Raw genomic sequence first — 15,019 nt, forward strand, 5'->3', positions numbered from 1 at the left:
AATATGGTCTCTTTCACATCGTCCAACTAGTAAACAAATGGCTGTGCTAGAAGACAAGCCAGTCGATGTTCCAGAAAACCACAACATGGGGTCTTGCCAAAGACCACAGTTTTAATTTGGAACTGATCAAAACATTCACTACTACGTGAAAAATATAACTCTGATAACAGTACTCTGCTGACTGCATTTTTTTAAACCAACTTTGCTCTACCACACGATTTATGTGGGAACCAAGACTTATACTAGCACCCATAAAACCAAAAGTTTTTATTGTGCCCGAAAATCTTGGGAGTCTTAAAAATGTCGGGGAGTGAGGACAGAGTGTGGGAGAAGAAGATAAATTCTTGGAACCTAACTGAATGACTTTGGTCGTGTCTGCAGTCAGTTTAAAGCTGTTAACTCCAAGCCAGTGATGAATCTTGATGAGTCTTCCATTCGGGATCTAAAACACATCAGATGTCTCTATCCCATGAAGGGAAATGTATCAGCTGGAAAAGAAAAACATTCCTAATTCTATTAACGATTATCTAAGCTTAACAATACTGAAAGGAGCACGTATAACTTTGGGAACTTAAGGACAACTAAAAAAAAAAAAAAGGAAGGGCAGGATGAGGTGTGCTAGCTACTAAAACGGTAGATCAATGACACTTTTGAATTTACTGTTAATTTCTGTTTACCTTAGTGACAGCTTTAAGCTGCCTGTTGCCATGATGGATGAGATCCATAACTGACTCAACCGCCCTTGGTGTGTCAAAGTCATCTGCTAATGCGGCTTTCACATTTACTTTTGTATCGGTAAACCTTTAAAAATAAAAGTTAACAAAAAAGAATGATGATGGCACAGACAGCAAATAAACCAAATTTTGTCAACACTGTGCAAAAAAAACAATATTTGAAATTCTTAACATCACATCGGTGACTTAATAATATGCACACACTAGTTACAGACACAAATGAGGCACTTACTGACTGTTTTTTATTTTACACATCACAGTCCAGTAGTGGTGAAGTCTGCTTGACTACCTCTACTTCCTAACACCTACCTTTCTCGGGATCTTACTCTAACACCATCGCTGGACAGCTTTTACCTTCTCTTTTAGAATGTATAGCAAAAACCTGGAATTGCATCAATACAAGCAAGCTTCAATCCTATTTTCTATGTAGTATAAAGGACTTGTAGGGCACATGGCGTGCTAGCCTTTTTCTGACTGCACTAGTTCCACAAAGAAAAGCATAAAAATATACCACAGTCCACCCAGACAGCATATTAGGGATCATGCATACCGATTCCTCTCTTGGGCCACATAAACCTAGTGCCTCCTTCCTGTGATGGAATAATCCTCCAGTTGGGACGCGGGAAGATCCAGCCCCAACCAGATTGCAGTTGTGTGTGCAGGGCTTGCCTTCACTTGGATAGGGCCCTAAGCGGACACAAACCGGCACCGCTGCAGTGGGTAGTGAGTAAAAAAAAAGTAAGAAGGGGTGCCTGTTGCATTCACAGGTCAGTCCCTGGATGATTAAATCACCACTGAACTTGTGACTTTCCACGGATCTAACACCACCGGATGACCGTGATTGGCACTTTCTGCTTCTTGGTGCTAATTTTCAATAAAAACTTTAAAATTCAAATTCTCTGGGTCTACGGATTGAATTTGTCATTCCAGTATCATGTTATTTATTAAAATTGCTCTATTTTTCTAAATTGGTTTGGGATTTTTCTTGTGTCGTGTTTTTAATTTGTTAGTGTTTGGGTGCTGAATATATACATTACACATCACCTCCAATAAAGCCTGACTGCTGTTATGCCAAGATGCCAAAGGGGTAAGCAAAGGTTAATTTGGTGACTTTTGTGGTTCACCTTAACAAGGACTGTGGTGGTTGCTTCAGTGGGACTTCCATACCTTTCAATCAATACCCCTACTTTTTACAGGAAAACTACAGAAACAGACTTCCTCTCTCCACCAGACCTCCGCATAACATAAAAAAAATCCCAGTGCAAATAGAAGCAGCCTAAAAGCATCAAAAGAAACAAAGTGGTTGCTCAACTTCTCTGAACATCCCATGAAACTCGTCAGTGGGGCAGGAAGAGGGCTGATCCCTATGAGCCAATCGGCAGGCAGAGTTTATGAGCACAAGCATCTGAAGCCAATTCCCAACAAAGCAACAATGGGCTTTATCTGTTTTTGAACACCTACCGAAATTTGAAGAAGTTCACTTCCAGGCTGACGCACACGCTAGCCAGATTGGAGGGACCCTAACAAAACCTAAGTGGTCATGTGTGAGCCAAAATGCTCCACTTCATGGCCAAAGTTGAAGCCACCAATCCCTCTGTTTGGATATGGTGATTTGATTTTGTTAGGATCCACTTTTCATGAGACATCTACAATAAGTGATCACCAAATACTAGGGAACATCCTAGTGTTCATTACATGATCAAAAACTATACATTGATATAGATTTTAGATGCACTGTTTTATTGCTAACTTTTTATGATAGATTTTCATTGTATATTTGCTTTTACTGTTTGATCTCTATTTAGACCTTCACTCAAACTCAGAATAATAGGTTTCAGTAAAGGCTTGACAGCTCATCCACAGCTACTTGGATAGTAGAGTCAAGAAGGCTTGGTAAGCTAACTGTGTATCACAGGTTAAACACCCAGCATCCCAGTTAGTGGTGAATACCTATAATCTCACGTCTGAGATTGCAAAATTGTCAAGGATCAGCAGAAAGATGGGGGATAGTAGTTTGGATTGTTTGGAATTTCGAATTTCATTAGTTAAGTGTGATATTGTACAGATTTCTTTATCTTTTTTATAGTAGACTAAATAGTTACCATACTGACTGTTGTCCAAACTGTGCTTAACTGATATCTAGAGCAATAATTTTCTACTAATCATTCTAAATGTGTACATTTACAGATCATTAATTTATAGTAATACACAACTTTGCTTTTCTTTCCCTGATATTTTCTATGAATGTGAGTGGGATGTTTATGCATTCCCTTAGTTCCCAATTTCCGTGTTGTTCAATCAATTAATATATTTATAGAGCGTAATCTTGCTTTAGCAGGGTCCAGTTGATTAACCAAATAGCCAGGCCTTCAGGGATTTCAGAACTCTGGAAGAGACAGGGAGGTCCACAGATGAAAGGGTAGCTTGTTCCATTTCTTCGCCACTAGGTAGGAGAACGAGTGACCTCATCTGCTATGTTGGATGCGGGGAGGGGGGTGAGGGGTTTGAGGCGAGGATTAGAAAAAGAGACGCAAAATGGAGGTGTCTTATGGGCTGATAGAAGTTCAGTCAGTAGTTCAAGTAGGCTGGTCTGCAGTTGTGTAGGGCCTGGTATGCATGGGTCAGGAGCCTGAACTGGCATATTTTCTTTACAGGGAACCAGTGGAGTTCCCTGAGGTAGGTGGTGATGCGGGCTTGTTTATGGCGAACCAGGATGAGTCTGGCTGCAGCGTTCTGTATTGTCTGTAGCTGATGGAGGAGGTGAGCTGCGATTCCAACGTAGAGAGCGTTGCTGTAGTCCAGTCAGCTGAAGATGACGGCCTGGGTGATGGTGCGTCCTAAGATTTGGGGTAACCACTTGAAGCATGCAGAGGATGAAGAAGCAGGACGAGGAGACAGAGTTGGCCTGAATCGTCATGGTTAGCTTGCTGTCCAGAATGATGCCAAGGTTCCTACCGAGGTCAGTGGGGGTAGGAGTGGTTTCGAACTCTTAGGGCCACCAAGATGCATCCCATGGGGAGCTTTTGTTTCCGAAAATCAGTACATCTATCCTGTATGTGTTGGGCTTCAGGCAGTTGTCCTTCATCCAGTGGGAGGTGTCTGTCATGTTATTGTGAAAGTTGATCTTGGTGGTGTCTTCGGAAAAAGAGAGAGCATACGTTTTGTGTCATCGGCATAAGATATGATGTTGAATCCCTGGATTTTGGCGATGCTGGCCAGAAGTGTCATATAAGTGTTGAAGAGAGTGGGGCTGAGCGAGGATTCCTGGGGTACTCCACAGATGATTTCCTTAGGTTCGGAGGTGAAGGAAGGGAAGTTCACTTTGTGTTCTTTCGGTGAGGAATGAGGTGATCCATCTGAGGGCAGGTCCTTGGATGCCCATGTTGTGCAGCCTTATGATGACCATGTGGTATGAGACCATATTGAAGGCTACAGAGAGGTCTAGAAGGATCAGAGCCACAGTCTCTCCTTAGTCAAGGAGTGCTCGAATGCCATTGATAGCTGTGATTAGGGCTGTCTTGTTGCTGTGGTTGCTGCGGAATCTGGATTGGGAGGAGTCGAGTAGAAGGTTTCGTGACAGATGTGAGGACAGATGTTGGTTGATGGCTTTGTCTAATACTTTGGCTGGGAAAGGGAGCAGGGAGATCAGTGGAGTTGTTCAGTTCGCTAGGGTCTGCCCATAGTTTCTTTAGTAGGGCGTTGACTTCTGCATTTTTACAGTCCTCAGGAAAGGTGGCCATGGCAATTGAAGTGCTGAACAAGGTGGCGAGTACTTGGCTGATTCTGGTTCACCAGATGTTATGATACAGATTTCATTTATAATCCAGCAAATATAAATGCATTCACTATTTTTCTTCCTCTTAGTACAGCTAGCTTATATTTTTACCACACATTACAAGTGGCAATAAAATATAAATTTATTTTGCTGTTTTTGTTTCATTTATTGCACACTTTTTTTTATTTTTATTTGGGCACAGACTTCATGGTGCTCGTTCAATTCCATGTTGCAGTGAGAAAAAAAAAAATGCATTAGTTGTTTTTCTGTTTATGTTCCCCCTGGTATTCTTATCTAAGATAAAGAATTCTCAACTAGTTACAACTGTACTATTTATTTTTTAGTTGTACCTTTTATGTTTTCGTTTTTTATCCCAGTCAATAAGTTTCAATCAAATGATTTCCTTGTCATGGCTGTTAGTTGGTTCATTTATTTGTTGTAGCCCAGACGTTTCACCTAGCTGTCACCTGATCAGAATGCTCCACTATATTTTCTATAAAGATTATAAATATTTGATTTTAGGGACCAGGTCTGCTAGAGCTCAGAATTGCAGCGTCCCTAGTGAGAGCCGTAATTCGGCCCATTCTTTGCCAGCTCTGCTTTCCCTCTTATTACCCTTTTTCAGAGGTCCGCTACTGTGTCATGTTAGAATGGGGTAGAGTAATATTAACTGTTAAAACGTTTTTGTTTGTAGCAGTAGTACTGAGGCATTGGTAGTAAAACGTAACATGCACTGAAAATGTAAGGGGTATATTCCCCACTTTGTATCAATAAACCATTTCAAAACCAAAAGTGGTATTTCAATATTTTTAACACACTTTAGCTTAGAACTGATAGCACTTTTAAAGAGTTTTTTGCAAGTTTTTCATGTCTTTGTAATTTTTTTATTTTATGTTCAACTTTAACATCATTTGAATTGATATGTGTAAACAAAATTACTTTTTAACTCCACATTTTATTTAATTGTTTTGCATTTCCAAGGCATGGTAGGTCAGCGCTGCTTGTTTTTGGGTCAGATGATTTGGCTGCCACTGGCTTGGACCACAGTCAATATTTACAATGGGCCGCCCTTGGGGAAACTACCTTTTGGGCAAACACTTTAGATTACAGGCTTCTGAAGCCTGACCTGTTGGGGGATATGATATTGGTTACTGGTATTGGGAGGGCTGCCTGTGTGTAACAAGGCCTTGGGGTAAGCCTCTGGCAGCTAGCCTTGTATCACCAACCTTAGGTGGGTGAACTTGGGGAACAGGCTGTCAGAACCCCTTTCAGAGAGCCATGGTGCAAACAGGAGTTAGTGGGTCCAACCGTGGGGGTTAAGGTCTTTTAATCCTGTGGCTCCACTTGCTAAGGGCTCTGGGTATCTGGGCCAAGTACTAACGGTTCAGCACTTGACTCTCAGCGGCAGTGGGGGTAGAGCAGGACAAGGCTTCTCAGGAGGAGTTAGGTGCAATGTTTACACAGGCAAAAGACTCAAAATACGGTTCACAAACCTAGTAAATGAAAGTCCAGCCAAATACACACTTTTGTGAAACAAGCATTAGAAAAACCAATAGGTCACACCTATTCAACAGCTATTGGCTTTGGCAATGTGTTTCTGTCATGCTGTACACCAGTGTGGCTGCTGTTCAGCATGGCTAAACGTTAGTGAGTGGCATGGAGTGAAATAGAGTGGAGTGGGGGGGAGTAGAGTGTCAAAGTTGAGCAGAGGGGACAAGAATTCAGTGGTAGAGTGTCAGAGAGTGCAGTGTTGTAGAGTGGAGTATCGTAGAGTGGGGTGGAATAGAGTGGAGCGGGTTGGACTGAAGTAGAGTGGGATGGACTGGAGTAAAGCGGGGTGGACTGGAGTGGAGTGGGTTGGAGTCAGGTGGGTGGAGTGACATTGGTTGGAGTGGGTAGACTGAGAGGGGTGGGTGGATTGGATTAGAGTGGGGTGAGCTGAACTAAGGTTGGGTGGGGTGGATTGCATTGGGCTGGATTGACTGGGGTGCAGAGGATTGAAGTGGGTAGGATTGCACTGAGGTGGATTAGAGTGAACTGGGTTGAGTGGGGGTAGATTGGAGTGGGGTGCACTCGATTGGAGTGGGGCATAGTGTAGTGAGGTGGATTGAAGTCGGGTGGTTTGGGTTGGGCTGGATTTGAGTGCAGTGGATTGGATTCGAGTGTGGTGGTTTGGATTAGGCTGTGGTGGATTGGAGTGGGGTGGATTGTCATGTGGAAGGACAGAGTGGGGAGGATTTGGATGGTGTGGATTGGACCAGAGTGAGGTGCATTGGAGTACAATGGATTGGATTGCAGTGGGAAGGACTGGAGTGGGGTAGATTGAGCGGCGTGGATTGGATTTGTGTAGGACAGACTGGATTGGGATGGGATGGATGGATTAAGGTGGAGTAGTTTGGGTTGGAGCGGTTTGGGGTGGAGTGGATTGGGTTGAATTGGTTTGGGGTGGATTGGAGTGGGGTGTTTTGGATTGGGGTGGGGTGGACTGGAGTGGGGTGGATTACTTTGGGGTAGATTGGAGTGGGGTGGATTAGGGTGGAATGGACTGGATTTGAGTGGGATGGATTGTGGTGGATTGGACTGAAGAGGATTGGACTGGAGTGCAGTGGGTTGGACTGGATTTGAGTATGGTGATTTGGATTTGTGTGGGGCAGACTGGATTGGAGTGGGTGGATTACAGTGGTTTGGAGTGGGGTAGACTGGATTGGAGTGGGGTGGATTAAGGTTAACTTGACTGGAGTAGGGTAGATTAGGGTGGATTGGAGTGGGGTGGGTGGATTAGAGTGGGGTGGGGTGGATTGGGTTGGGGTGGATTGGAATGGAGTGGGGTGAAGTGAATTGGAATGATGTGGAATGGATTGGAGTGGGTGGATTGTATTGGACAGGAGTGGGGTGGATTGTATTGGACAGGAGTGGGGTGGATTGTATTGGACAGGAGGGGTAGACTGTGCTGGAATGGGGTGGGATGGCTTGGAGTAGGGTGGAGTAAGGATGGGTTGGATTGGAGTGGGGTAGGTGGGTTGGGTTGGATTGGAGTGGGGTGGGTGGGTGGTATTGGGATGTGGTGGATTGGACTGGGTTGGATTGGGCTGGGGTGGATTGGATTGGGCTGGGGTGGATTAGAGTGGGGTGGATTGCATTGAGGTAGGGTGGATTGGAGTGGAGTGAATTGAATTGAGTGGGGAGGATTAGATGGGTAGAATGGATGGGTTGGGTTGGATTGGAGTGATTGAACTGATATGGGGTGGATTGGATTGGGTGGAGTGAATTGGATTGAGTGGGGTGGATTAGGTGGGGTAGATTGCATTGAAGTGGGGTGAACTGGACTGGGGTGGATTGGATTGAAGTGGAGTGGGGTGGGGTGGATTGGATTGTCAATTACGTCTGCTGGTCTCTTCTGGTTGCGAGGATATATAGGGCTTGTAGGTTCATCAAGAACCCTAGGTACCCAGAGCCAATAAATTAGCTGCACCTTGCAATGGATTTTCATTTTAAACCGGGTATACAGCAATTCCTTTGCTGAAATATGAAGAGTGAAAAATAGGTATCAAGAAAACCTTAGTATTTTTAAAATGGGCACAAGATAAGGTGTTGAGAAACAGTGGTTATTTGCACATCTCTGTATTCCGGGGTGCCCCTACTAGCATGTGAATTACAGGGCAGTTCTCAAGTAGACGTCTTTTTTTATTTTTTTACACAGTCTTTCATTTGGAAGGAAGAAATGTAGAGAAAGACAAGGGGCAGTAACACTTGTTTTGCTATTCTGTGTTCCCCCATGTCTCCCGATAAAAACGGAACCTCACTTGCGTTGGTAGGCCGAATGCATTGAAATCTGACGTGTTTTTTGCAAAGTGCTTAGCTGTGGATTTTGGCCTCTAGCTCAGCTGGCACCTAGGGAAACCTACCAAACCTGAGCATTTTTTTAAAATTAGACACCCAGGGGAATCCAAGATGGAGTGACTTGTGGGGCTCTAACCAAGTTCTGTTACCCAGAATCATTTGCAAACCTCAAAATCTGCCCAAAAAACACTTTTTCCTCAATTTTCAGTGACAGAAAGTTCTGGAATCTGAGAGAAGCCACAAATTTCCTTCCACCCAGCGTTCCCCCAAGTTTCCCGATAAAAATGGTACCTCACTTGTGGGGGTAGGCCTAGAGCCCACAACAGCAAAATGCCCCAGAACTCTATCTGGACACATCAAAATACTCAAATACAAAACTACCTGTTTTTTCCAGGGTGGGGGGAAGAGGGGAGGGTGGGTTGCACCTGGGTTTTTGGTCCTGGGCTCAGCAGCCATCTAGGGAAACCTACCAAACCCAGACATTTCTGAAAACTAGACACCCGAGAGAGTCAAGGGAGGTGTGACTTGTGGCGATCCCCCAATGTTTTTTTACCCAGAATCCTCAGCAAGCCTCAAAATTAACTAAAACAAAAAAATCTAATTTTTCACACATTTTTGTGTGGGATCACCGCACCGGGACAAATTTCCTACCACCCAATGTTCCCCTCAGTCTCCCGGTAAAAATGATACCACACTTGTGTAGGTGGGCCAAGTGCCTGTGACAGGGAAGAGCCAAAAACATGTCGAAATTGAGGGGGAACCAAAGCGGGTTCAAAAGGGTAGTTTGAAAAAAAACATTTTTAGGCTGACAAGTGCAGCAGAATTTTTAACGGTATAGATGAGATAATGCTAGGAATTTTGTGGATTCCTGCAGATTCCCGAAGGTTCCATCACAAAAATACGGGGAAAATGTGTGATTTCCAAAGCAAAGTTGGAGGTTTGCAGGGCATTGTGTGTAAGAATATGGTGCAGGTGCATGTGAAGCACACCACCCTGGAATCACCCAGATGTTTAGTTTTCAGATGTGTCTAGGACTTGTGGATTTTTCTACATGGCAGCGTCCCAAAGTCTACAAAGTGCAGCCCTCACCATTCCAAGAGGGACGATTTTGAGAGTTACCAAGCTCTCATGGCCCAAATGTAAAGCCAAAACCCCAAATAATCAAATGTCCTCTTGCTTACCGTGGGATAAGATGTTTTAGTGTGCAGGGGAAGAGTTGAAAGACTATTACCCCCTTCAGTTGAGGTGGGGGCATAACCAGGCCCATACTGGTGGGTAGCCACACCCCGCTATTTTTTTATTCCCTGGCATCTAGTATACTTTTCTGCCCTCCAATCCCCCCCAACACCCCCTGCCACCCCCGGGGTGTGGATCGGGGGTAATTGTCCCATCTGCCCACTGGTGGGCAGAACAACTTTGGCCCCATTTATTTGGGGGTGGGGTTATCCCTGGTCTCTGGTGTGCTTTCTGCCCCCCTTGGAGGCAGATGGGCCTAATAAAAATAGGCGGATCTGCACCCAAGGGGGGCAGAATGGCCTTAAATTGATTTTGTACACCAGGGAGCGACCCTTGCCTAAGGGGTCGCTCCCCACATATAACAGGCATTTGCAATGCAATGGGTCTCGCGTTTGCTTGTGTTAGACCTATTAGCGTTGTAAATTCCTAACTGGACTTTTCTTGCCACATAAATTGAAAATGAAAAGTAAAACAGTTGACATAAGCAAGCTGATTCAAAGTGCCACGGCCACCATGATCGTGAAGGGGAGACACAAAAGGAAAAAGAAGTTCGCTCACAGTCAAACATATTGGCAAACATGCAATTAACCATGTAACAGGGTCGATGGACAGGGCGGTAACAAAACTGCCCCTAAGAGGGATAAACATAAAGCATTTACCAATGAGAACAGAGGATTTTTGAAAGGCAAGCCCAATAACAAGTAATAGTGATGGGCATAGTTAAAAGCCCACAGATAGATTACAACACGTCAGAGAGATTGCGTGTTCGACCAAAAGAAAAAAAAAAAAGGCATCTGGAAAAAACATCCAACATGCCCAAGCAATTTGAGGAAGCTGTTGCTCAAAACAAAAAACGTTGGATGAGTTCAATATTTCATGTATAGGTGAATTGCTATTAAGTATTATCAGAGTACCAGTGTCATCTATATTAAAAAAGAAGTGTAATGCACTTATGTGATGTAGAGAGGGGTGGCATTTGTCCTTTAAAATAAAAGACATGGATGAAAAGTCAATTAGAGCTTTCAACCATGTACATATGAAATTCAACCAACTAGGTATTACCACAATCATTCTTCCATCTGCAGTGATTACAGCCACTGTTCCTAGCAACTTAGTTAAGGAATCCAGTTTTCTTAACTAACATTTAACATGCTTTATTGGACAATGTTAAGACCACGGACACAGATACATTACAGGTGCTTTGGAATGGAGATTATCTTGTGAATTCCCTGGGGCAGGACTCTCCAACAATTTCTATGATGTTAGCTACTTCTAATCAAAGAACTTAAATAGGGCTACTCATGGATATTTTCACTGTTACAATAGAGACCACATCCATTAAGATTGCAATTGTGATCATCCCATGTTTCCCCCCACCCCTGCAGTGCTGCACTCAAGAGACGCAGCTCTAGGTCCTCCTGTCATTATTATTCCCTAACCAGTTTTCACACTTTAAGTGTGACTGATGTAGTGATGCCTGTAACTTGACGAATATCTATGCAACTTAGCTGGACTGAGATTTGGGACAAGGGGTCTTGATGCAACAACCCCCCTAACCTATCACCCAGCAGTCATGGCATAATGTTTATTTATGCGTTAGTGTGCAGCCTTGCTGGGACACCAACGGCTGGCTGGCTACCGAGCACTCGAAAGTTTAATCTCCTTCAATGTGTTCAAGCCCTCTCAATAGCCTTCTGGTCTGGGCTACACTACCAGGGAGCAGGCGAGTAACAAGTATACCCTGAGCTACTCACTGGAGACCCTCACCTAGAACTTGGCTGGTACTTGCACATTGTATGTTTACATGCTTTCAATGCTCACTATTTATGGCCAGCAACACTGTTGGTGGGTTTAGGCACCCTATTACTTCCCTATCGGAATACTTACATGAACTTACTTTTAAGTGTGCACTTTCAGGAAGACATCTATGATTCATATATGTAACAAAATACCTTACAACTAATACTTAAAACAACACACATCCATTTTTTGTAATCAGGCCAACAAATAAAACTTTCAAAGGGAAGATGCACACCATATCTCCTGGTGACTGTCTCATGTGACATATGCTGAAAAGCATGACATGAATTACAAGGAAAAGGCATAAGACATGGTTGATGGCTTTAACCAGTGCTGATATAAATTGCGAACTAGCTGTGTTATAGGCTCAGCAGTTATTCCAGTTCAACGGGTTAAAACCATCCGTTACGTGCTCCACAGTGCAACTAAGAAGCAAGCTCACTGTAAAACACAAAAATATGTGAAAATTAATCAATTGGGAAATCAGAAAATCTTCCCACAACAACTAAACGTCATATAGGTAGAAACACTCCAATAGTATCAGCTGCCATACACATTTGGGAACACGAACCATAGCAAACAGGGCGGGGTGTCCAGTAATTTCGTAATCTCAATACTCGAGCAACACCAGATTGCATTTAAGGTAAAACCCAGCCCTTCAGTCGGACGATCCCGCCTCAAAAAGGGAAATCCCTTGATAAGATAAAGTAGGTACTAGGTAGTCGACCCTGCTTGGCAACTAACTACTTCAGTGAGATTCATCCATTACACAGATATTATACAACACATAAAAGAAGAACCGGCTGCGCAAACAAGTATATGGTTGATGTAATCCTCCAAAGCAGACATCATTGTCTCCCGTGAAAAACAAACCCAAATAAAACTCCCGGCGTTTGAACTTCCACTGGAAACACAACGGCAATGTGCACAAAAAAAACTTTAAACAAACGTCCACAAGACCTGCGTGTTTCTGTCTACACCAGGAGACTGACCACGTCCCAAGGGGAGGCCATGGCAGAATCAGGCAAACCCCGGCATGTACAGTATGGTAACATTACCAAACAGCTAATAATAACTAGCATTCCTCCCTGTCCTATTGCCAGGCAAACTCACAGTAAGGAAGGAAAGAGAGACACTGGCTTTAATAACCCCATTTGGAAGAGAGAGAAAGAGCCGGGAGGCGACTGCAAGGCGGAGATCCTCTTGGCTTCTGTTAATGAAACTCCAGGAATATTAGCCAGTGTCTACGAACACATCCCTTCCATACAACTGGGAAACATGTTACCGACCATTCACTCAGAACAGGAATGCGCTGGGACTGCTGTGGGGCCATGGCTACAAGTGGCTGCAAGAGTAGAGGCGGAAACTAGGGGTGCGCACAGGGGTGAGGGAAGGACTAGGACTGTGCACATAGAGTTCATCCAAAAAAAAAAAAGGGTTTGACTGCGAAAGGGCGGAAAGGAAGGACAACACAAGAGCGAGGGCAGTTTCAAGGGACCCCTTGAAGAGGCAATGCCACTTATAGCCCTGTGGGGCCCAGAGCTGCCCTTGCAGTGTTTTCTGTAGTAACAGTAGAGAGCGAGGGCGGTTTCAAGGGACCCCTTCAAGAGGCAAGGTTGGGGTGTTGTAAACAAAGAGGCACCAGGGGAAAGGAAAGGGTTTTCCTTTCCCCCAGTGTCTCTTTGAGCATTCCTGCTGCCTGATCGCATTGCCCCAATGGGGGCAGAAACCACTAGAACGCCAGGGATTTTTTGTATAAATTTATATATGTTGGGGGGGGGGGGTTCCCTTGGGCAAGGGGCGCCCCCACAGGGGGGCATTGAACTGTTGGCCATTTCTGCCCCCAAGGGGGGGCAGATGGGCCTATTTATTTTAGGCCCATCTGCCCCCAAGAGGGGGCAGAAGCCACTTAGACAACAGGGATAGTGTGTGTTAGTGGATGGGGGGCTGGCCCCCTGGGCAAGGGTTGCCCCCTTTTGGGGGCACATGTACCAAGGCCATTTCTGCCCCCCTTGGGGGCAGATGGGTCTATTCTTTTTTTTTAGGCCCATTGTCCCCAAGGGGGCAGAAGCCACTAAGGCACCAGGGATAGTTTTTGAGTTTTTAACTCTTACTAATAAAGCTGCACTTTATTACATATCTTACACAGTGCTGGTTGTTGTTGGTGCATTTGTCCAGTTAATTTTTGTAGGAAAGATCATGGCTAGCCGCAGGATGACCGCTCAGCAGGTGGATGGTATGCTTCTTGAGTCATTGTCTGATCATGATTATGAGACGGACTCTGCATCTGAGGCAGAGGAGGAAGTGAGAGATACTGGCAGTGAAGATTCTGTCGGAGAGGAATCTTCTGATGAGGAAGCCACACTCACTGCAGATGAAGGGCCTGTTTTAGAGGAGGACACTGATGTGCCATTAGTGCAGCAACCTGGGGCTGAAAGGTTTCCCGTTAGAAGACCTGAACTCTGGGTTGCCCCAAACATGGAGCAGCCAGAGTTGCCTGCCTTTACTGGTCTCCCGGGGTGTAGATTCAATACAGAGAACTTTTTGCCTGTCAATTTCTTTGAGTTATTTGTGGATGATGTGTTTTTGGAAGAGATTGTTGAGCAGACTAATTTGTATGCGGAGCAGTATTTGAGGGACAACGCTGCTAGACTTAGGCCACATTCTAGAGCTACCCAGTGGATTCCCACAAATTTGGAGGAGATGAAAAAGTTTTTGGGTTTGACACTTTTGATGGGGTTGATAAGGAAGCCGTCACTGGCTTCTTATTGGTCTATTAGTCCCTTGATGGCAACAGCTATATTTCCTGCAACCATGAGTTGTAATCGGTATTTGCTTCTTCTTAGGATGCTGCATTTTATTGACAATGCATTAGCCTTGCCACAAGATCACCCTGATTCTGACCATCTTTTTAAGATTAGGCCTGCCCTTGATCATTTTGTAGATCGGTTTTCGGAGATCTATGTTCCAGGCAAAGAAATAGCTGTGGACGAGTCTTTGGTCCTCTTCAAGGGTCGTTTGGTTTTTAGGCAGTACATTCCTAGCAAGAGGGCACAATATGGAATTAAATTGTATATGCTGTCTGAAAGTAGTACAGGATATGTGTATAATTTCTGTGTCTACACTGGTAGGGATTCCAGTACCCCCCTGGTTGTCCTCCCACTTTTGGAGTTGCTGAGAAAATTGTGTGGGAACTTGGTAGACGACTGTTCAACAAAGGTCACCATTTGTATGTAGATAACTTCTACACTGGAGTGCAGTTGTTCAAGGAATTGTTTAGAGTGGACACTGTTGCTTGTGGCACAATTCGTTGTAACCGTAAAGGCTATCCAAGGGAGCTTGACTGTAAAAAACTTGAGAGGGGAAGGTGCAGTGCCTTGCGGAATGATGAGCTGCTAGCTTTGACATTTTCAGACAGAAGGGATGTCTACATGCTAAGTACCATCCATGATGAGAGTACTTCCCCCGTGACTGTTTGGGGCCAGGTTGCTGAAGTGCGCAAACCTGTGTGCATTTTACATTATAATAAGCACATGGGAGGTGTAGATAGAGTTGATCAAAGGTTGGAACCTTATACTGCTATTTGTCGGTCTTACGTTTGGTATAAGAAGTTAGCAATTCACCTCTTCCACTT

General features: G+C 44.4%; 1 protein-coding gene across 5 annotated transcripts in view; it reads right to left on the minus strand.

Moving 5' to 3' along the window:
- CARS2 (cysteinyl-tRNA synthetase 2, mitochondrial) overlaps positions 1–15,019 on the minus strand; it is a 387,142-nt gene that overhangs the window by 53,915 nt on the left and 318,208 nt on the right. For all 5 annotated transcript variants that reach the window (XM_069205121.1, XM_069205122.1, XM_069205123.1 and 2 more), the window contains one exon: positions 678–801. In XM_069205121.1, coding sequence (XP_069061222.1) covers positions 678–801 — 124 coding nt within the window. The remainder of the gene's footprint in view (positions 1–677; positions 802–15,019) is intronic.

Source organism: Pleurodeles waltl, chromosome 8 (genome assembly GCF_031143425.1).
Source record: "Pleurodeles waltl isolate 20211129_DDA chromosome 8, aPleWal1.hap1.20221129, whole genome shotgun sequence".
Taxonomy (NCBI): Eukaryota; Metazoa; Chordata; class Amphibia; order Caudata; family Salamandridae; genus Pleurodeles; species Pleurodeles waltl.